The sequence below is a fragment of the Xiphophorus maculatus genome, chromosome 6 (assembly GCF_002775205.1).
Source record: "Xiphophorus maculatus strain JP 163 A chromosome 6, X_maculatus-5.0-male, whole genome shotgun sequence".
NCBI lineage: Eukaryota > Metazoa > Chordata > Actinopteri > Cyprinodontiformes > Poeciliidae > Xiphophorus > Xiphophorus maculatus.
The window spans coordinates 26,240,049-26,264,228 of record NC_036448.1 but is presented as its reverse complement, the minus strand read 5'-3'; the positions used below and the strand labels follow the sequence as shown (position 1 = coordinate 26,264,228).

Genomic DNA, 24,180 nt, shown 5'->3' with positions numbered 1-24,180 from the left:
ACTCGTTTGATAAATATTGAGTCAGTAACCAATATATTTAATTAAATTGAGATATGTGTAGGGTTAAATTAGTGTTCACTTCTTCCAATTTCTATTCACACAGAAAAATAGTGGTAAGCTAATTATTTTGTTTTTTAAGTATGCAAATGTTTTCTCTGTCCTACTGATTGCTTTATTTTTTCTTGTTTTTAAAAACCTGTTTGAAATAAATAAATCAAATCAAAAACAAGTTTCATATTCTCTTGCAAAACTCACGATGTGAAACAGAAGCAAAGCTAATTTCACAACATTGATTAACATCTTTTTATGAACACACACAAACAAGAAAATCAATATTTCTCAGGAACAAAAATGCTAAAATTTGGAAAAATAACCGTTTACACGAAAGCGGGAAAAATACAACAAATCACAAATATTACAAATATCCTTACAAAACCACGAGAGTTTAAAAAATAGTTTATTTCTTTTTTCCTAGTCTGTTTTCAGAAAACATTAAGACGTCGTACAACAGAATTTTTCCCTATTCTAATTGGATAAATATTTTGATATCGTTAATTTTTCTTGCATTTTGGCCACTTTGAGGCAAATGGCTCCCAAGTGTTTTATAAAATATAACACTTTCTGTATTTGTATTTTAATAATTTTAATTGATTGAACATAATAAGGCCTTTGGATTTAATTTCTACAATAATAGGTTTCGTTTACCATTTTTAATATTCACGACTTTAAGTTTTCTCTCTTAAATGAATAAAATATAGATAACCGCAACAAAAGAGGAGAGCTTAGTGATGAAAGTTGAGACAAGAACATGAGCAGAAATAGTTTGGAAAAGAGCGAAGAAGTTAGGAAAGTAGCATGAAAGGAGACAGGTGAATAAAAAGATGGACGGCTGTGAAAGGAAAAGGTGGGACAAAGTAAAAGATATACATTGAGACTGAAAGGATGTAGTGTCTCTCATTTTGTGTTCCACATGGATTCATCCCTTTCTGGCGGTCCTTCATTCACACTCAGTCGCCCGCTCGCTCTGTCATTGTCATGCTCACGCTTCCTCATTCTTTTCACCCGTTTCTTCTCGGCTCCTCGCCTTTTCACCCTCGCTGTGCTTGTCTCTGTCCTTCATCTCCTCAGCACATCTCTCCTCTCGCTCCCCTCACCTTCATTCAGCCTCTCTTTGTGCAGTCGCGCCTCTCTCCAGCAGCTGTCTTTAATTTAATTTTACCTTGTCACATTTTGCTGCATTCCCTCTTTCCTGTCTTCATTGTTATTATAAAATCCTTTGAAACGTTTAGAACGTGTGACCTAAAAGGTTGAGATTAGAAATCTATTTTCATTTCCTTTGGCCACTTTTGGCTCAACTAAACAAAATGAAGGAATTTTAAATGGATATTATTTCTACCATAACATTATTATTTGCTATTTTCAAAAGCAGCAAATCCTGTTATTGAAAATGGTATTTTTCTCTTTTTGTTATTTTCACTGATCAAGTTAGCATTTCTTGTTTAAATTTGATTTGGGACAGAAAAACAACATATCTTCAATTAGATGTTCTCATTAAGTCTATGGTATTTTATTTTAGTAATCTATATATACAAGTAATTAGATCTATATTTTGTGTAAAATTCAGTTTTGTTCACTTGAGAAGTTGTAATACAACAAGAAAAGCTCTGAGCTAATTTTAGCGGCTCAGATATGCAGTGTAGCTAGCAAACAACCGATTGGTATTTTGTAAACAAATAGATAACAACTGAGTAATTATTGTTAACAGATGATCTGAATAACAGCTGACAAATGCATTCCAACTACAGACTGCATTTCAATGAAAATAAACTTGCTAACTATAAGCTAACATTTAAGTCTTGCTTAAAAACTACAGGCCAAAAGCTAAATAACTACTAATTCATGCATTTAAATTAAATTTTTCTTATAATCTTTATTTAACCAGGATTAAAAGTTTCTTTTTACAAGAGCAACTTGACCAACACAGCAGCACAATACAAAATTTCAGCATAAAAGCCTACAATAAGCATATGCTAACAGTAGATATATTCATGCTATCAACCAAATCACACTGGTAAACTACAAACCAAAATCTATTTAACAAACAAGTTGTGGATGAAAACTACAAGCTGCCAGTGATCAACCCAGTAATTTTTGTAAACTACAAGCTAACACCCAAGGGACGCTTATAAACTACAACTCGAACAGTAAACAACCAAATCTGTTGTTAACTGCAAGCTAGCGGCTAAGAAAAGTCATTATTTAAAACCAAAATTCACAAGCGAGATCAACAACCTCAAGCTAACAGCTGAATTTACACTTTACAGCATAAAATAATCAGTTTGTATTCCCCTTTAAAACAAATAAAAGAAGAAAGAGAGTTAGGCTTATAATTTACAGATCTGCTAACTAACTGAGTCATGCTAACTACAAGAAGCAAAAATAGTTGTGCTTCTAAACTAGGCCAATTAGCTAACAATTTTTGTAATATTAGTAAATTGGTAAAACTACAAGATAGTTGTTGTTTTTTTTTAAATAAAGTCTTCTCTTGGCATTTCAGGCATACCATACAGGATACAAGAATGTTAACTTTGTTACTATAAACCAAAAGATGGCATTTTTTTCATAAGTATTCCAACAAAAACACAACAATAGTTATCTTTTTTATGTTCATGGTTATAAATTGACAGGAAGTTAGCATTAACCTTCGGACAGCTTTAGATTTTGTATGTTATAATTACTTTTAATCCGATTTCTTTCTCACTCAGTTAACTTGCAGCTTTAATTCTCCCATACTCACTTTTGTTAATTATGCTAAAAAATAAATTGTTGTAATAATTTGGATATTATTTTATAAAATAAATTGTCTTCCTCCGATGTCTTATTTTTTTTTAAATACCTTCAAATAATTGGTTCCTGCATTATTTGTTGTTTTTAGAACATATAGCCATGCTGTCTGTGGTTTTTATGCTTCCTTGTTTTTCCCTTTTCTTGTGTTCCCTCTCCTTCATCTAAACTCCATCTTCATTTTGCCCCCATCCCCTCTTTGCCTGTTCTTCTCCCCCCTCCATTCCACAAAGAGTAATTCCATCTCTCTCCCAGCAAACAAAGGGGGCTAATGACATGCTGACACCGAGCCTGATGATTGAATTCATTAGGCGTGCACAATAATTGCCAGGCGGCAGCGTGCGCGCACCCTTCTATTCACAGGACAGCTGTCAAATAACAAGCAAGAGAGAATGGCTTTTTATTGTTGCACTGGAAGAGAGAGTGAGAATGAATATAAGAAATGAAGTGAGAGAAGCACCTGTTGTAGAGAGAAGCGCGAGAAAGCTCTCAGCATGTCAATTAGGCTGATATGTTAGTGCCGGGTTGCTGGGTGACATCAGGGCTCAGGTACAGATTTTACTATATTTCTCTTCTACTACAATCTCTTGTTCCATTATATTTTCTATAAATATTATATTGTAGGATATTTCCAAAACTTGTAATCAAAGCTGCAACTATTTAGAGATATATAGGTTTTGAAATGAGTGCAGTAGAAGAAGAAAACTTTTCTGCACTGCACATAAATGCAGCACATTGTCTATTATAATTATAGCTCCCAGGAAGAACCTGTAAACTCTGAAATCAGGAAGAGATGTCAGTCAAGTGTGCTGCTGACTGTGGCGAACCAGACAGCATAAGTTCTGAGGCGAAGAAGTTATTTCTTTTTCCCCCGGACCGCAGGGCTGCGAGTTAGCTGCCAGCCACCAAGCCAACTCGTGAAGTAGATCTGTGCCATGTTTTCATGTGGATTCTCCTTCCCCTGACACATTAGAAACTAGCTTATCATGCTGCTGGGCTGACTTTTAACTTTTGTAACTCAGAGAAAATTGTGCCAGGCTTGACTAGGTACGATCCCACTGAGACTTGATGCTAACTAGCGTTTTTGTTTTTAATTTTGGGTGCCAGTTTTAGCTTTAATGTTTGCTTTAAAAACACATAAAACATGTAACTCTTGGCATGCATCTTAATCTACTTTACTTGGTTTTTGAGGTTGGAAAAATAAACAAGAAGACAAGTAAACAAATAATTAACTCTTGCTAAGTCAATAATGCTAGCTGTTAGCATGTCTAAGTTGCCAGTTAGGTGTTAGCCTGGTATATTACAATCATTAGTTGTGTTGTTTTGTTAGCTCACAAGACTGTTGGCTAAATGTCAGCATTTGAGTTTTAGCTAGCACTTAAACGTACTTGGTAGTTTGGTTGAATAACTCAGTTACTAGTTAGCTGTTAGCCTAGTAGTGTACAGGCCTGACTGAAATGAAAATTAGCCTGGTCGGTTCCAAGCATGCCTCATTTGTTTGTTTGCTATTGATGGGGAAGTTTACACACAGCTGGGCTGTTAGTTAGCTGTTAGCTTTTTATTTTACACACCTAAGTGTTTCCTTGGTAATTTTTTAAATGTTATTAGCTTGGTAGTTTGAGCATCTATTTCCATTCTTTAACTCCACATACAAAGAAAAGAGCCAAAATACGCCCACCAATATGATTTAATCATCAACAGAAAATCATGTTGTATGTAACTGAAACATTGTTTTGCCCCTGCAGATGCTCCACAATAGAAAAGTCTCTAAATATACGAGTTTTAATGCACTGGTACTTGAGATTCATCTCCTGGGAAAAGTTTGTGTACCTGCATAAGTAGGTGCACTATGGGTTTTATAAACAACTTTCTGACAAAAACAATGCTCACAGTTTCTGCCACATTGACAATAAAACACATTTTACAACCGTTGGCAAGCAATTAAATCAGATGTGCCCAAACCTTTTTAAAGATCAACTTGAAATTATTTTGGGGCCACAAAAATAATTTTAAAGGGGCTGTATTATCTGTTTTGCAGCAACATAGTGCCATTTTATAGCACAATCAAGTAATTATATTATCATGACTTAAAAGAAATTTGATTTTGTAATTTAATGCCTACAAATTGGGCCTGTCTCTTTAAAAGCTCCTGCTCTTCCTGACACTCCGCCTTCAGGAAGTCATCGCAACATAAATACTGCAAATCATAACAAAAGTTTTGTACAATTGCGTTAATGTAAGACAGTTTCAAACTTTTTGGGGTTGATTGTTTTCTTATTTGTAGCTGATCTGCGTTTGAGTAAAAGTGGATCAATGGTTAAACCACAAAACAGACAAATACAATAAGTACTGGGAATCTATTTTTGTATCTCATTTTTTAAAACACTGTTATAAAATATTTTCTTACAAGATGGAAAAAGTGTTGGGGTGAACGCACAAAACCCTTCAGAGGGCCATAAATGGCCCACAGGCCGCCTTTTGACCATCCCTGAGTTAAATATTTTCAGAATTTATATTTTAAATCTGGATGTGTTTGTTTGTTCCTATTGTAGAAAACAGAGGAGGATGAACTGGTCCTGACTCCCGATGGGACCAGAGAGTTCCTGACCTTCGAGATCCCGCTCAGCGACTCGGGTTCTGCAGGTTTGGGCGTCAGCGTGAAAGGCAACCGCTCCAAGGAAAACCACGCAGATCTCGGCATATTTGTCAAGTCAATCATAAACGGTGGAGCAGCCTGCAAGGTACTGAGCGTCTTTTGTTTATGAACTTTTAGAGCAGAAAAGAGAAGTTTCTTATTAGTATGCTGCAAACATGCAAAATCACCAAGGATTTGTATTCTAGTTTCTAATGAAAATATCTTAGTAGACTTGAAATAAGATCAAATTAACTTATGAACTTAAGTAAATAACTCTTCAATGTTGATTTAAAAAAAAGTGGAATTATGACTTTTTCATCAATTTTAAGGAATTAACTTGAAAAGACTTTCTGTAACTTTCTGAAAAGTTACTTGTAAGTTATTTTGTAAGTATTTTCACTAGAAACTAGACCAAAAACACTTGGTGATATTTTGTGTTTTTGCAGTGTAAGGAGTCATAAACCATTACTCTTTGTCTGGCAAACAGGATGGACGACTGAGGGTGAACGACCAGCTGATTGCGGTGAACGGCGAATCGCTGTTGGGGAAAACCAACCAAGACGCCATGGAGACGCTGAGGAAGTCGATGTCAACAGAAGGCAACAAGCGCGGGATGATCCAGCTGATTGTGGCCCGACGAGTGGCCAAGAGAAACGAGGTAAAGAATGACTGGAACGAGTAGGCCTGTCATAATAAGCAATAAGTTAATCAATTAATCACAAGATAAATTAACCTTATGTAGCTTTCAGCAGAATCCAATTACACTTTTTTCATGGTCTTTTTTCATAAAACAGTCATTTTATTTTTGTCATAAAGCAGCATTTTCCCTCTAAATTCTAGTTTTTTTGTATGATTATTACTTTTTTTGGTCTACATAGAATCCAAGTAAAATGCAACAAATGGTAAAAAATGTGTTGCTTAGGAATACCTTCCCAAGACACCAGCTGCATTTCCTTTACAAATATGTGCAAAACCTTGTCAATAATCTGCTAATATCGAAAAAACACACTTTTGCAATTGCGTTGTTTCCATTACATAAGAAACATAATTAAAATCACAAGTGATTTTAATTATGTTTAAAACTTGTTCATGCGATAAGTCTTTAAAAATCATTATCCTAGTACCACTTCCTGTTGTTTTTTTTGTCATTTCCACCAGTAGTAACTTCTGGTTTTGATGCAGCCAAAAAAATCCCTTCATTCTACCGCAAAAACATTTTATAGAAAAACGTTTCCATTAAGCTAATTTATTGTTGTAATCCCACTTTGCACAGCTTTATGTATCATAGTTGTTTGCCACTTTTAGATTGAAGATGTTATCTCTTCCATGTTTGTTGACTCTTTAGTACCAACGTGAAGCTTCAGCGATAAAAACACGACTGCGCCCTGAGCGCTCTACCTGGTCATGTAAGCATCGGTTAATTATTTCATGTAGAACCAGAAAGTTTCCAGGTCAGAGTGATTTACCAATCCCTCCCTCACACACTAACACGCCTCCCATGGGGCAGGTGGAGGACTGAAAACAGGCTGCACACCAAGCGGCGCCATTTTTATTTATTTATTTTTTTTTTACCTACCTTCAGTGTCATGTCTTTACATTCCCTGTACACCTCGGCCTGTCGCCTGCTTGAAAGCGAAGGCTGAGTGAGTGTTGGTGTGCGAGTGTACGCCTCTGGCGCTACCAGACTTTCCCGCTCTCCTTCTCCAACCCGGTGTGTCAAAGTTTAGATTTCCCCTCGGTCCGCCTGGTAATTGAAAGCAGAGGCTAAGCCTGGAGGTGTTTTTCGGTGTGCATCGACGTGTATGCACATGTTTGCATCAGCCTCCCATTTATGTATGCATATAAGAGTGTGTAGTGTGTGTGCGTGTGTGTGTGTGTGTGTATTTTCAGGTCTGTTTCTGCGTTTGTTTGCTTAGACGACTCCTCGGGTGGCAAGACTTCTCAGGGAGAGTTACGACTGGATAAATCTCAGCCTTGGAGAGTCTTTCTCTTTGTTTCACATGCATAGCTGGAGGCACGGCCTACGGCTGACCAAGTGTCTGCTTGTTTATAGGAAAACGCTCCACAAAAGAAGGATGGAAACCAATTTCATACTTTTTTTTACTGTACAGACATGATTTACAAGCAACATTCAGCTTCTATGCACCACAGATCTGGAACAAGCTCACAGAAAACTGCAAAACAGCTGAAACACCAAGTTCCTTTAAATCAAGGCTATGAATGCTGACGCTGGCTAGCATGGCCTCCGATGACTGTAAGCTGTTTTTCCACCATTAGAACATCGAGGAGCGCATACATGAGGTTGATGGGCAGTGCTAAGACCCGCCTTCTGGTTCTGATTGGTTGTTTTTGGTCGGGATCGATGCTTTTCTTCAGACAGCAATAATCGCTCAGGGAGAAGGTTGACGTGATCATTTTTTGTCACAGATTATCTGGCTCATATTAATCTGTAACAACATGGTGACAGCTTTAACAAACGTAAAAAACATTTCTATAAAAGTTACATACTGCAGATTTAAGCTACTGGAGAATAATGGCGTCCTCCCCAGCCTGTCAGTCAAATATTTAAAAAAGCTCTTCTAATAACTAATTACCGTTGGATGAGAGCCTTGGCTCATTTTGACATTTTCCTGACATATGGGATCAAATAATCCTGTATTTACTTTCCTCCCCATGTCTCCATCCCCTGACAGCCAATTTCAAATCAATCTGAAATGTTTGTCGCTGCATAAATCACAAGCCCAACTGCTTCCCGCTTCTTCACCCAGACCCAGAAACACACCAAACTGAGAGCAGCGCACTTCCACACCACCGCTGGGATCCAGCTCAGCTACCAGCCGGAATATGCAATGAGCTGCAGCGTGATTTGTCGATGCGACGTCGGCCTGCTAAATCCCCTCTGCTATTACGGAGGCATTTCAGCCCCGATCCTCGGTCGGCCAATTCATTAACTACCTCATTTAGAGTCAAGAGCAGCCAGCAGTCGCTGCGCCATATGGCGACCTTTGAAATTAGTTTGTTTCCGAAGTTGATTTGTTGGCTCCGTGTGAAGTTTTGATTGGTTTTCTTCATTCTGCTGTTATTTCAGTCATTTGTTTACCTTTAAAACAGAGAGACTGCTAATGAAGACCTTATCTGGTATTAGAGAAATCTGGACTCCATTAGAACTTTATCCGTTGATTAATGTCAGTTCCTGACCATTGTTTGGAGGTAATTTGCTCAAACCTCCTTCAGTATTCCCAGTTTATATTAAATGCCAGCTGGGCCGGGTTTGTGTTTTTAAACGTATTGATGTGGAAACATTTTAATTGTCGTCTCAATTGCTTATTGACATTTCGCCTCAAATTGCACAATCTTGTTCAGGCCCAAGAAATCAATATTTTCTCCCAATGCCTCTTCTGTTTAGGATCATTGTCCTGTTGGGGGGGAGTTTGGCGCCGTCACACTTTCAAACACAAGGGATTTAATAATGAATTAAGTAACTGCAGATTACTCTACTGCTGCTGTCTGACAAGCTGAAAAAATCAATTCTGTATAGAAATCCACTGAATCAATTCAGAATGCTCAAAAATATTTTAGTCTGCTTAATTCCATGTCTAATTATATTTTTCAATAATTATTTTAAGATTTCTATTTAAGAACAATCCAGGCAGCTAAGCTAACCTAATTGACCCTTTGCATGTGACGTCACGCTCCCCAGATCTCCGCCCACTCCGCCCTGGCGGACATCAAAACGACCAAAACACTCCTGTAAAGCTGGGCTAAAAGCAGACATCTGTAATCTAAAATCGCTTTTAGTTTTATGATTTCCCTTTAAAAATGGTCATAGGATGCTGCGCGGTTGGCTGCACAAACAGACAAGGATGCGAACCAAGTTTGTCATTTTATTTTATAACTTTTAATGAGGGAAGATGGATAGCAGCTATTAATAATAATGACTGGCAGCAGGGAACACTTTTTACAAGGTAAGAAGACTAACGTTCATATAGTTTATTAGTGTGTATAATTAGAAAGATATCAAATATCGCTTTATGGAGAAGGTACGCGTTTAATCATTAACCATGGAGGCAGTGCCGCACCGCCATGTAGCCTAGCATGTATGGGGGAAAACAGGTTAGCATCTCGTCGTTTGTGCGTTTTTAAGGCTGCTGCGGTGTAAAGGGGAAATGCTGTTTATGACATAGTCATTAATCATGTGGTGTGAATTCAGGCAAAGTCGGTAATTTGATGAACACGTCAGGAGGGAGGAGGTATGTGTGGTTTCTAAGCTAGCTACCGCCGCCGCCTGTCAGCCCCAACCAGGCGTGTTGCGTTCAAAGACAAATTAGCTGGACTGAACAAGAAGAAGCCATGAATTAACTGATAAAAACAACTTTGGAAAACAATTTCAGTTGCTCTGTTCAATACTTCTGTCCCTCACTTCCGACATCCGTCATGGCGCTTTGAATGTAGTTGCAATGGGTCAATACTGATCATTTAAGTTTCAGAATTTTATGCACAAACTGATTTTTGTTTAATATAAACTGATGAAAATTGACACAAGCTGTGTCCGAATTCAGGGACTGCATCCTTAGACTGCTGGATTTGTAGATGGGCCAGAAAACTGCAATCGTTGCACCACAACATAAACATCATCATCAGCTCTGGCCTGTTGACTCCCCATTCAGCTCCTTCAGACTAGTCAGCAGCAATTAGCAAACACCTGGCTTGTTGTAGCAGCTGCTTCTCAGTGAAACGCAGGTAAAAACAAACGTTAAAGGGTTAATAGAGGAGCCATGTTGCAATGACTTCCTGAAGGTGGAGCTTCAGAAAGAGCAGGAGATTTTAAAGAGACAGAGGCCCAATAGACCTGAAATAGATTTTTTAAGTCATATCTAATATGTTACATGCCTATGTGTGTGGAAACAACACAATCTTGGACCAGTCCATCTCATAGCAACAACCTGTCTTCAATACCTAAAAGCATTGAGTTGCTGCTATGTGATTGACTTATGACCTAATAAATCCCCACTTCTTTACGTTTCTCTTTTTCTTTCCTGCTGTGGTTCTCATATTTGGAGCCCTTTATAAAAAACAGATGTTTGCTCCAGGATCCTGTCTGTGGTGGTTACTGCAGCACCTTAGCTGTTTAGTAAGAGGCAAAGATCATTGGTCAAAGACCTTCTGCCAAAATCGAGTCCCAGCCTGGCCAGTTACAGCCATCGATTGGGGTAATTTAGCTTCAGTATCGACTCCAGCGTTATCTCTCGTTACGTGATTCCAGCTACGGCGGTTATCTTCATAGCGAGGGCTGTCATCTCCGTCAGCGAAAAATGCAGAAGCCCCAGCAAATCAATGGAGTCAACGATCCAATGGACAAACACTAAGGGCAGAGACACCCACGCCAACGTGCGGACGGGAGCTGCTGGGTGACACACTCTGCAAATGGTCTATTTGTCCAGCAAACAAGGAAGTGTCATCGCGGGTCCTGAGGGAAATGTCAAGCTGGTGGCGAGTTAACCTTCTTCTGCATGGCTCAGGTGGCTTGTTAACAGCCGGTGACTCAATGGCCTGTTGAAAATCTGAGCTCATTTATTCTTGTTATCACACAGGTCGCGTTAGCATGGAGACCTGCTCCTCTGCTTGTCCATTAGTGTTCACAGCATTTTAGTAAAGCTGCTTCCCTCCAGGCATATTTTCTGACGACCGCACTGGAGAAAACGCTTTTGTTTGTTCTGGTCCACATTGTCAATAGACGTCTGTAAGATTGAAAAAATAATGCTGAATCTGATTTGCTAGGGATATCCCTACCTTTAGCAGAATCCTCTACTAGGCCTGACACGATAACACATTTTGCTGGACGATAAATTGTCCCAGAAGTTATTGTGATAAATGAAAATATTGTTGTTTTGATGAACAGTAATGCATTCTAAAGGATCAGTAGACCTTAATTTACCAGTTAACACTACAGTTAAGAACAGTTAACACTAGAACTGAAAGACATCAAAATTTAAAAAAAAATTAAACCACAAATAAAATATATTATAAGTCTCTGTAAACAAACATTTTCTTCAATAAAAGGGCCAGTTAAGACCAAAGCATCAGATTGAAGACTAAAATCGTCAAATTTTTGGTAGAGAGAGAAAAAAAATAATAAATTATGCAAATTGAAATTATAAATTACAAGCCTACCCTCTACAACTACATCTAGGCATTGTATTCAAGTAGTCGTAAATATATTTTATGGAGAAAAGAGACACATTATCAAAAGAAACAGGATGAAGTGCATACTAGAGGGTTTTCTTTCCAGGTTACAGTATAGACACGTTACAGCATTGTAGCTGCTAGCTAATAATGACTAGCATCGGTACTGGCTGTCAAGATGTCAACATAAAATCTTAAATATATGCATGATATATATAACGTTCTCACACATTTAATACATCTAACACACATGACATACTGTCAGTAATGGTTTCCCCAGTGGTAGTGGTGTTAAAAGGACAAGGTAATTATGTTATTGGAAGACATTATTGACAATACTTAAAAACAATGAAATACAATGTTTTTGAGCTTCAGGGTGGTCATATTTAAAAACAAATTGAAAGGAATATTGCCCAAAATGGAAAATGATAAGTAAGTATTTGTATGCTTAACTAGATATTCTTAAAGTACACAATTCAAATATTTACTATATTAAGTTTTCCTAAATTCACCGCAGTATTTTAATTTGCCGATTGTGATTGGCTGTTATCAAAGTGACTGCTGTATTTATTAGACATATTTCAAGTTAAACACCTGCTCTACTGATGATCTGTCAGTGGTAGAATGTGGCCTCCTTTTTTTTTTAACTGAACTGAAACGCATCAAATTCCACAGCACATCTTCATGTTCCGATTGTCATAGTCAAGCTAGCATAACTGACCTATTTCCCCCTCCCTCTGTATTTTTTTAAATATCTGGTTATTATAGTGTTGACAATTAGTAGCAAATCACTGTGTCTCTTTTTGTATATATATATATAGATTACGCATATATTTAAGATTTTATGTTGACATCTTGACAGCCAGTACCGATGCTAGTCATTATTAGCTAGCAGCTACAATGCTGCAACGTGTCTATACTGTAACCTGGAAAGAAAATCATTTTCTCTCCCTCTAGTATGCACTTCATCCATTTCCTCTTTAATTATTATTCATTCGTCGTTCGGACACAATGAACCAATCAACTTGCTATATTACTTGACAATCAATCAATGTCTGTAAGACCACAGAGAAGTATGGGGAGAAGTTCTCTCCAAAGTGAATTATCGCTCGTTTTTCATGAACATCACTGAAACTGAATGTGTTGAATGCTGATTGTAGTCACCAACTATCCGTCTCTTCCCTTTGTTTCAGGATTCTTCAGGAAACCCGTTGGGATCCCAGCAGACCGTAAACACCAGTCTGGACGATCACGAGCGCAGAATCTCCCACTCCCTCTACGGTGGCCTGGAAGGCCTCGATGATGACTTGATGCCACGTCAAGGAATGATTCCACGTACGATAGGTAACGATGCAAATCTCTCTGCTTCCCCTGTTTTAACGCAGGGCTTCTTTACATACAAAATGTCAGAAGGATTTTACTTTTTCAAGTGTTACATTTTAAATTTGTGATGCGCGGAGCAGTAGACTTCATCTCCTCTGATCATCTCTTCTTAGCAGCCTGACAGTTTAACTTCTCACTTCTCTTTATTCCTCTGAATTTCCCATAAAACAGAAGTCCTGATATCAAAGTCTCTATATGCTGCAGTCAGTATATGTGTTCAGTCTTTACACTCTTAACTTTTTTCTGATATTTATGATCTACACACAGTTTCAAACTGGATTTATTAACACCTTCTGATAATATTAAAAAGCTTAATAGATTTTCTAAAAGGACTTGCAAACTGTATTTACAGATTACTCTGGAAAAGGCGATTGTAAGAGCTGTTCCCTGAAGTACACAGACCGATATTAACAACCTGGGATGTTAAATCAAGTGGAAGATGAGCCACTGAGCTCTTTTTATTGCAATACTAGTCCGCTGAGTGTTTTGGTTTTTTTTGTCTTAAATAACACAAATTAAACGTGAGATCAGGAATCTATTCATTAAACTAGCACTAAGAACAGCTGGGCGACGTGACTGAAAATTAAAGTAATGCTACAATTTTGATATTTTCCATTAGAAACAACAGTGTTTATAAACGGTTCTTCATCACTATAGTAACAAACCTGTGAAGCTATCCTTTCAAACAATCCAAAAAGTGCATCCGACTGACAAATGTATCGGCAAAAACGAGCAATAATTTACTTTTAAGCTAATAGAAACTCTCATAGGAGCCGAAAACGGAAACGTCACACGGCTAAAATCCAAGTTCTTATTTCTGCTATTTGGGGTTCAGCCAACCAGCACCGATGAAAAGAAATGGAGCTGCTGGACTTCCACAAAAAAAATTACATTTCTAGTTTACATTTAAAAAAATCTGTGAAAACAATTTCTGGCAAAAATCATTTAAAAAAAAAACATAATATATTATTAGTTCACAGGACAAAAGGTGAATAGACAAAATTTCCACAAAAAACATTTAAAAAAGATTAATATTCATATTTCACACGACAAAGTGTATGAATCAATACATTTTTCACAATAAAAAATTTAAAAAAATGTAAATTAAACAAAGTTTGTGAATAGACTCATTTGCTGTGAAAAAACATAAAAAAGATAAACATTTATCATAGTTTATACAAAAAAATTTTAGTATACAAATTTTCCCTGAAAAATACATAAAAGAATATAAACATTTATAGTTGAAACAAAAAAATACAGAAATAGACAAATTTTCCAAAAATGTCTTTTTAAAAAGACAAATATTCTTAGTTCACAACAAAAGAAATAATCTGTGGATGGTCACATTTTCACAAAAACATTAAAAAATATTCTTAGGCCAACAGAAAATTTGAGAATAGACAGTTTTTCTGTGAACAAAAACATGAAAAAAATTAATAAGAAAACTTATTTACAATCATTTTAGACAATAAAAGAGAAAACCAAAAAACAAGAAATCAAATCAGATACAATACAGTCCTAACAAACTCAAATATGATACAACACTTTAGATTAGGAATCTCTTTTTAAACTAATAATTTATTTGATCCTTACATGATGGAATAAAATGTTTTAACTTTAAGTACTAATGATGTAGTATGAGGACAAAAAGCCGCTGCTGTTCAGAAAATGAGTCGATTTTAAAAGTTGAGTGGAGTGGGTATAAATAAGAAATGTAGTTGCAGGAATTAAACCTAAATGCTGTTGAGCACCCACCCAGGACAACATCTGCCTCCCGCTGCTCCAATTTCAGATCAGACTAAACTGTTTGTTTTTATTTCATTCCGTTCTCCCCAGTGTTGCAACAAAATCTGATTTCTGACTCTTAGAAACGAAGAAAGACGATAAATAAATGGGAAAAAAATCCCTGACATTTTTTTTCCGTCAGTGTGAGCCATCTGTGCCATCTGCTCTGTTTTTGTCACATTCTGCCTGTTTTCAAAGTCTTAGCAACATCAGGGAGCAACAGATTGAACAAAACTTGTCTCTTTTTACAGTTTCTCTCTTACAGTGTCTGTTTGTGTGGATTTGCACGTCTTTAAACCTTTTCTGTTGCTGTGACCTAAAGCGGGCTCTGACATGGCTTTGAAGTCGGTGAATTTGTAGAAACGTGTGTGTCGGACAAAGTGGGGGAGATTAGCGGGCGTTTTCGTATGCATATGTAAGAGCTTTAGGTGCAGCTGTGCAGGATTGCATGTGTGCAGTACATAAATTATTGCTTGATGGATTGCTGGTTAACTTTCCTGATGACTTGAAAAGAAGGACTTCTGCACACCAGATGGTGCAACGACACAAATTCCCTGTTTTCATTTCACAAAGCCTAGTTTTTATTCTCATGCAAAATGCAATTAAATAAAGAGAGCAACGCTTCTGCTTCTGATAGATGATTGCAAGTCACTCCAAACAGGAAATCTGACAGAAAAGCCCTCACAATGCAAACAGCCGAGGAAGAGTTGGTGCACCAACTTTTAATCAGCTTTTTAAATGAGCTTCCGCTAACTCTGCCTCATTAATCAGTGCAACATAATGTTAAAGTGAGAACTCTGTTTTCCCTTCATGCAAATTGGTTGACACTAGCACCGCTGTGAGTGTAAACAAAAGAGGGTGACAGGAAGTGTTAATAGGTGAAGCTCCATCATGCTGCTGCAGCGGCTACATTCAGCCATGCTTAACAAACAGCAACAACTTATAATGAGCCTGCAGGGTCGAAAGTGAGGAGAAACGGGCCCGACTTAACTCATGCAAACAAGATCTGTGTCACTTAGCCGAGCAGACAAGCTGATTGTTACATCTCTAGAACAAGAGCAGCAAGTGTTTACTGAGGTTACGCATGAAGTCGTACTGTACAAAAATCTGGAGACATTCTTTTATTTCTCCATGTAGATTTATTTATTATGATTTATCAAAGTTTTCTATGAGGATCTGATTAATTTCAGATTCATTTTCAACTCTTGACTTTTAAATTATTCTAGGATTGGACAATATGGCTGAAAAGCATGTCGCGATATAAACATTTTATGTCAGTTTATATTGATAATTATTGAAGTTTTTATTTTATTTTAAATATTTAAAACTGGTAGCATTTCCTGTTTTATCCAGTTTTCCCTCCCTACATCATTGTTTTTTATTTTTAAGCAGTCACTAGGCACATAGGAAAAACCTGAAACTGCTGCTGCGCAAGTTACTCAGCAGATTGTTGCTAGGCAACTGAAGTTGAGCGGAACTTGAAGCTGCTGGTTACTCAGCATGTTGTTGCTAGGTAACAAATGCCATCAATCTTGCTAAGCTAGCTGGGAAAGATTGAGCAGCTAAAGTCTTTCCTAAAATATGGTTAAAAATTTGATGAGAATCCAGCTGTTAACTGGAAAACAAGAGCCGTCACATCTGTCCTATCGCCGTTTGTCACTTCCCTCATGTGAGGATTAAAAAAACGTTCCATGCAGACGTTGATTCATCAAACCCAGACACTTTCCACAAATGCGTTTGTGATCCTTCGTCACGTGTGACAGCGGATTGACCCGATCGAGGAAGGAAAGTGGACGTGGAATCTGCCACACAATAAGACACAAAGCATGTCCAACATCCATGACAGTCCAAGTGTTAGATACCAAAAACTCGATATATTCCCTTCTTATGAAACACTTATCTTTCTGCTTCAGTCTGTGCATCTAAAGGGACTACTTGTACCCAGATATGATTAGCTAAATAAAAAAGATCTTTCTGCTTCATATGGATTTAAAATCGAGTATGTAATAAATTTCTGCTGACCTAAAAGTGTCCAAGGACTTGAGCTATAAAGCATTACTCAGCAGCATTGGGTCAGAGGGAGACTGGAGAGGTCAGATGGGGATTAAAGTTTAATTTGCCTGTGTGGTGGAAAGTAGAGAGGATAAAAAACCTCCAGGGTTGCGCTTTAAACCTCAAACTTCTCCTAGATGCTTTTAAAGAGGTTTTCATTGCCACCAAATGTTTATTTATTTTTAGTGGTGGGACTTGATTAAAATTTTTAATGGAGAAATTACAGCGTTGAAAATCATATATCGACAAAATAAGCAAAATTTTTGCTGGTAAATTATTGAATAAAAAGACACATGAGTCTTTTTATTTTCTTTTATGTGTTATTTAGTTTGTCCAACCCTCAGATTGTTTCAAAGCACCTCCCCCACTCAGCTCCTCCAGACTAGCGGCAGCAGCAATTAGCGACTGTCATATGAACCGCTTTTAATCCAACTCTCCTAAGAACAGCTATAAACAGCATAATGGAGGAGCACTGTTGAAATTACATGCTGAAGGCGCAGTGTCGGAAAGAGCAGGAGCTTCTTAAAGAGACGGAGACCCAATTTCGAGGTGTCTGTTTTTAAAGTCAAAGTCATGTTTGATATATAAAGCATTTTATACCAACTGCAGGTAACATAGTTACTTGATTGTGCTTTAAAGAAGCAGTGTGTGGCTGGAAAACACACAATACTACCCATTTAAAATGTGTTTTTGGATCTATTTTTTGGCAGCCATTTTTGGCAAGTCTCTCTTACTTATTGTTGAGTCATGAAACTAAACCAAGGCCACCAAAGGTGTTTTCACACCTGATAGTCTGGTAGACTCAGTTCAAAATTGCAACATTTGTTACATTTTCAGCGGCTGTGATTCTCTTTCACACTGCACTGAGTCGAACAAACCAAACATTTTGAAAAACCTGTTCCCCTCCTCGCCTGCGGGGGCGCTGAACCAAGAACCACTGCAGGAAACAACATGAAAACCTCTGAAGAAGACATGAAGCCAACTTCCTGCTTCACAAAATGTAAACAACAATGAAGTATCTTCAGATTTTAGTGGTTGTTGTTAAAAGACCATGAGCCGTTTTTTCCGCAAATGCTTTTGTTTTGGTTGTATTTACCCAGAATGCCCTGCGCTGTTGTCTACTTCCTGCTTTGGAGCAGACTCTGGTTTGCTTGACGTTCACATATGCATTCGAACTACTCCAGATTTCACTTCAACCGTACCGAGACCAAGGTTTTTAGGTGGATTAGAGTTCACTTTTTGATCCGCATCAGATTTTGACGCAGAACTCAAATGAACCGAACTTTCCAGGCTAATGGACTGGACTTGGATTAAAGCGGTCTGAAGAGGACAGGTGTGAATGAAGCTCCAGATTTTGTTATTTGTGATCTTTTGGTTGAGACTTTGATGTCAGAGTACATCTGGCAGACTGGCCTCTCCTGATTCGGCATGTGAAGAATTTGTGGATTTTAGCAGTTTGCATCCCGTAGCCGCCGTGAAAACCAGGGGCCCACTGTCTTGTAATTTCATTGTAAAAGAGATGTTTGATATTGTATTTTGCAGAATAAAGTCCCTCCAAACCGTTTCAATGATTGCTAATCACCTTTTGGCTTCACACCACGTCCACCAGGCAAACAAATGTGGTGCATCTGTCTTCAATTTGGGTTAATTTAACTTTAAAAAAAGCTTCAGCGAGTTTGTGTTTATAATGATGGATCAGCCGAGCAGTGTGCAAGTTTCATCATGTGTGGTCTCCAGTTGAAGCTACCGAAGACATCGCAAAGTAATTTACTGCTGCCACACTTTGTGCTTTCTTATAAATGACCTCACAGGATTGAGAACGGATCTGGAAAACTTTGGGAAGCCAGTGGCTGAACGTGTGGCTGTCAGCTCCCAGATGTGTGCGTGTGTAAACACAGAGCCGGAGCTCTGCATGCGCGGCGGTCGTTTCTCTTGAATAGATTACTGAGAGTGCTGGGGGGAGCCTTTCACAGTTGCCTGCAATAAGTCTGTTGTAAAGCTGCCACAAAACATAAATCATGCATTAGAGTTTCTTAGAAGACAACATCATTCCTATTCAGAATGTATCGTCTTTTCTGGCCCCGCTGCACGCTCTTAGATCACTCGCTGGTTTTTCACCCTCAAGATGCCAAGGATAAGAGAGCGGCTTAATTATTCCTTCAGGCCAGAGGCTTTCAAGGCCCGGCACCCTTGGCAATAACCTCCTTACTAATTATGCAAATAGATCGAGACAAGACGAAATGAAGGGGAGACGTAAAACCTCTGCCTCTGCTCGTCTTTCGCCCCATGTTATTCTCACTCCATCCTATTTCCATTTGCAACAAAAACGTCTTTTTTTCCCCTTTTGCCTTCAGGTATTTAGTCATTCTTTGCAGCATTATAATAGCCTCTACAGCTGAATCTAAATAAACTGCCACCTATTGTTCGCCTGCAGTTCAGTCCAGAAGTTATTATGTCCTCGGGGATCATTAGAGCGTAAACAGCGGTTTGATTCTCAGGTGATGCTGGGTGTGCTCTCCCTCCGCTTGGCAGGCGTATTGTTGCTGGACGACGGCTGCCCTTGGGTCCTGGCTCTAAAACAAAGAGGCTTTTTTTACGCTCCGCTCTTACCAGGCCACTGAGTTGACAGACTCATTGGTTTTCTACTCAGTAGCTGCCAGTTGATTGTGCTGTGGTGATTCAAACTGTGGCATTGATGGGATTCTCAATGTTGCACACTGGACTGCTTAGGGAAATGGGATTAAGTTGTTGCATGTGTGTGTGAGTGAGCGTGGAAATGTGTGTGTGGTCTTAGAGAGAGAGAGAGATTCTGAGCTGAAACACTCAGACTCCCAAAATTACAGTGAAACAACTTGAACAGCAGGGAGGAGCTGAAGGAGCAACATTTTTCCACTAAAACCACTAAAACCACTAAAACGATGAAGGATTGACACTTTTAAAGGCAACATGCACACACCAGTACCACCAACATGTCCAGGTTATTCAAGTCATTGTTAACTGTTTACCCCTGAACGCACCATCTGTTGACAGGTTCAGCCTTTTCATCCTTTCACAAAATATTAAAATCAAATATTAGTGAAATCTAAACCTTGAGTTTTGATTTATGTCTTGAATTTTCAGGTGCGGCAGAGATTTTTTAGCTGGTTCAATGCATCATGTATTCACAAGGTTCATGTTTTCATTGTGTGTTGTCCAATGACTCAATATCAGTCTATAGATAGATGATTCACTTTATCCACCCAACTGTCTGTCTGTCTGTCCATCCATCCCTCCATCCATTCATATTCCTAGCCATCATTCACCAGTCTGTCTATCTGTCCACTGATCTGTCCATCCATTTGGTCCATGTTTTCATACGTTATCTTTCTGTCCATCTGACAGTTGATTAGTCCATTTGTCCACCAGTACGTCAGCCCGTCCCTCCATCTGTCCCCTCCATTAATCGTCTGCCATTCATCCCGTCATCCATTCATCCACCTGTCTGTCTGTCTGTCTGTCCAAACAGATCTCTGTCTATCATCCACATCTTCATGTATTTGTCCATCCGTATGTTTATCCATCTGTCAATTCATCCATTCAGAACCCATCCATTCATTTATAAATCCTTCCATCCATATTCTTTCGTTTCTTGTTTTGTTGACTCCACTTCTTCTCCAGAAATATTACCTCCTTGCTGACTGAATAATCTGTATTGTTGCTGGTCTTTTTGTGAACCATCATGTCCGGATCGAATCATTCACTCTGGGTGCTGAACTCTTTTTTTTTTTTTAATTGCAGAAGTGACGTTTCATCACAAACATGTTTATAGATATGGATCCTGAAAGGCCAACCTGAGGCGTTCCTGTCATGAACAGAAAAGACCAAGCAAACAGCTTTTAATTGACCCAGACTCGCATACCTTCAGGCCTCTCCTGATCCCGTCTTTGTTTTTCCTTTGAGCTCGTTTCCATCGGTTCATTCAGCCGCTGGCTGGAAGCAGCAGAGGCCCAGCGGCACGTCGGCCGTCTCTGCGCTCAGTTATGAGAAACAAACAGCGGGGCTGGCTCAGGTCTGCAGCGTCAAACTCCAAACGCTGTCTAAAGACAAACAAACTTCTCCCTAAGCTCGGTACACAAGCCCTTTCTGAAGCGTCGAAGCTCCCCGGTTTTTGATGCCAATTTCAAAACGCAGATTAAAGACCGAGTCATGCGCTGCATATCAATGCCTTTTTTAAGCCATGCTTTTCTCTGCCTGGAAAAAGAAGACTTTTATATGTTTTTTCCCCTCAGTTGAGGAAAGCTTTTATCTTTATTTGTGAGGGCACAGCTTGAATTAATCTTTGTGTTTTGACATAGAAACACCATTGTGTCCCGCTAACTAACTGCTTTTGGTAAAAGCTGATTAACTTGAGCGTTTTCTCTTTGCTTTAAGACCTCAAAGTATTTTTTGGGGGGGCCTCAAAGTTTCCAATTATATTATAGATGTTCTAATAACCATCACTCTCATCCTTGATGCAGTTTTTTTATTTTCTGGCCAATACATTCCTGAGAGTTTTAATGACTTTTTCTCCTCCTGCTGGTTGAACTTTGGTAGATTTGTTGCCTGCAGCTAAAAGGAATATTTAATAAACTTTAATTTGGACCAAAGTATGTGGTTTACCTTTGTAGTCCTACTTTTAAATACTGGGAAACCAAAGACTTGTAAAATGAATTTTGTTGTTGGTTTCTTTTTAACTAGGGAGAAATGATTCATCACCAATGTGCATTTGTAGTTTTAGGGGAAAAAACTACTTTGTGTTTGAGCACAAATGGATCAAAATAAGAAAAAACATCACAGTTTAAGAAATGAAGAATAAAATTTATGATTGGAATGTTGTTTTAAAATAAAAACAGCCATACAGTTGGTAAAAACAATCAGGTCTTTACATATTTTCATATTTATTATGTTCTGTTTACTAAAAAAATCCATTCTTCCATTCGTTTGTCCATCTATCCATCCATCCATCCACCTTTTAATTCATCTGTTTATCTGAGTCCATCCATCCATCCTAGAGTCCAAACACAACATTTTACATCCATAAGTATATAAATCCATCCATCCATCCATCCATCCATCCATCCATCCATCCATCCATCCATCCATCCATTTTTACACCAATTTTCTTAGCTTCTCTATTTAAAGTCTGTCCGCTACATGAATCTCTGCCTTAAATTCAAACTGAATGTTTTAATTTTTTCTTTCAAAAATGGCTAAAAATCAGTGAAAACTCTTGATTGCAGACATTAGCGTTTGGAAAAGTTGTTTTAACACGAGGAATGTGTAGGAAAGCTGAATGCGGAGAGTAATTCAGTCTTTACAGTCAGTTTTTAAAATGGATGATTTAAAATGTGACACAGATTGCAGTATTTTATTTGGAGGAGCTGAAGCTGCGGGACGCCGGCCTTTTGTTTCAGGTTTGATGGATTTCTCACTGAAATATTAGTTTGCATCAGTTCTCGGTGTAGAAACGAGCCTTTTGCTCTTTGATTCCTTACCACTAACACAAGAACTTGACATTTGACATTTATTATTCATTTGAACCATGTCTGGTCAGTCGGAGTCGGGATGCACTTGGCAGCTTTTACAGCTGAAAGATTAAAACTCCACGTTTGGAAAGAGATGAGAGGAATAATAAATTGCATCTCCTGCAGGAAACTATCAGCTCTCTCCGACCGTCAACATGCCGCAGGACGACACCGTGATCATCGAGGACGACCGCCCGCCGCTCCTGCCGTCCAACATGTCCGACCAGTCCTCGTCCAGTTCCCATGACGATGTGGGCTTCGTGGCTGATGTGACTCCACCGTGGGCCAAAGAGCTGCCTGCTCATAACGAAAGGTGCATTTAAAACGTTCATTTTCTAAATATCTTCATCTGCAGCTTTGTTATTGTAGATGCAACCTGCAAGGTTTCCTTACGTTGAAATTTTTTAAGCTACTTGGAATAAATAATTGAACAACCTGTACTGCTTGATAACAACAATAAGTAAAAGCAGAAAAAAGACATTTTAAAACGCTTATGATTTCCTGTCCATTTCAAGAACATCAACTTACAATCATCCACACTCCAGATAAACTCTTAAAGTATTTTCTAAGCTAACAGGCTGCGTTTGAAAATAGCTGAGAAATGTTTGTTAAATCCGTCCTATGAAATCGACTTTTCTCTCTGTAATTGCAGCGCTCTGAGTCCAGATGAAAACAATCCGGACGTCTCGTTCCAAAGGGAAGGTTTCGGACGCCAGAGCATGTCGGAGAAACGCACCAAGCAGTTCGGAGACGCCGCTCAGCTCGAGATCATCAAGACACGCAAGTCCAAGAGCATGGATCTAGGTACCGAACTCTGATCTGCAATGTTTGTTTTTTATTTTAATATTTAAACATTTCCCTGGAGAACAAAAAACTCCAATTACTTCCAGTTTATGTGAACCAAACAAATTATTCATAGTACTTCTAACCCTCAGCTTTAAAGCAGAATTATTTCCACCATTATTTTCAGCAATGTACAGCTAAAACATAAGTCACCATTTCATGCGCTGTACCAGATTATAGAATAAGCTAATTCACAAAGGCATTCAAAGTTTATCTGTAATTAATATCAACTTTATGTAAAAGTGAACGCTCCAGAAACACCTCCTCTTATGCAACTACTACTTTCTCCTTTCGAAATTACTCCTTGCATAATTATACATCTAATTATCTCAAAAAGGTTAAATCCTGAAATTTGCGTCACCTTGACGACGCTTCCCTGCACGCTTCAGGTTTGTTGTTCAAACTCTTCCTATTTTCTCTCTTGGTACGAAAAACAGACTTCATCTCTCACCAAAGTCAAGAACTTCTGTGTTGATTCACCTTGAAATGTCTTCAAACAGTCGCTGATTGCTTTGGCTGCAACAGGCTCTCTGCTCGCACTCTCTCTGTAATCATATCTAATCTTCTCGGCCAGATTGCTGCTGCGTGCCGTGTTCGTATCGCGATGACTCTGATTGCTATTCTCAAACTGTATTCTCACCTCTCCAACCTCTCCTCCTCTTCCTCGTCTCGCATGGCGTCCGGTCCTGATTGAGACGAAGCCCCTTTGTGATGTTTGCAGCTCAGCCTGGATGTTGCATGTGGAATGTCATGAGCACTTAACCTAACCCCAGATGTTTGTATCCCTCCTCCTTCCTTTAACAGTAGCCGACGAGATTAACCTCACTCCTCGCCCCGACACCGACGCAGGTAAGGACCGGTGCACTGAAACCTCCAATCAGCTTCTCTCCTTTCACCTCCTTCTGCTTCACA

General features: G+C 38.5%; 1 protein-coding gene across 3 annotated transcripts in view; it reads left to right on the top strand.

The window, feature by feature from the left end:
* The window catches only part of LOC102236989 (partitioning defective 3 homolog), a 257,025-nt gene that overhangs the window by 145,020 nt on the left and 87,825 nt on the right, over window positions 1-24,180 (top strand). For 2 of the 3 annotated variants that reach the window (XM_023336134.1, XM_023336132.1), the window contains 6 exons: window positions 5,397-5,585; window positions 5,967-6,137; window positions 12,856-13,006; window positions 22,552-22,738; window positions 23,078-23,229; window positions 24,073-24,117. In XM_023336134.1, the coding sequence (XP_023191902.1) occupies window positions 5,397-5,585; window positions 5,967-6,137; window positions 12,856-13,006; window positions 22,552-22,738; window positions 23,078-23,229; window positions 24,073-24,117 (895 nt within the window). The remainder of the gene's footprint in view (window positions 1-5,396; window positions 5,586-5,966; window positions 6,138-12,855; window positions 13,007-22,551; window positions 22,739-23,077; window positions 23,230-24,072; window positions 24,118-24,180) is intronic. The other variant, XM_023336133.1, reaches the window with a different exon arrangement.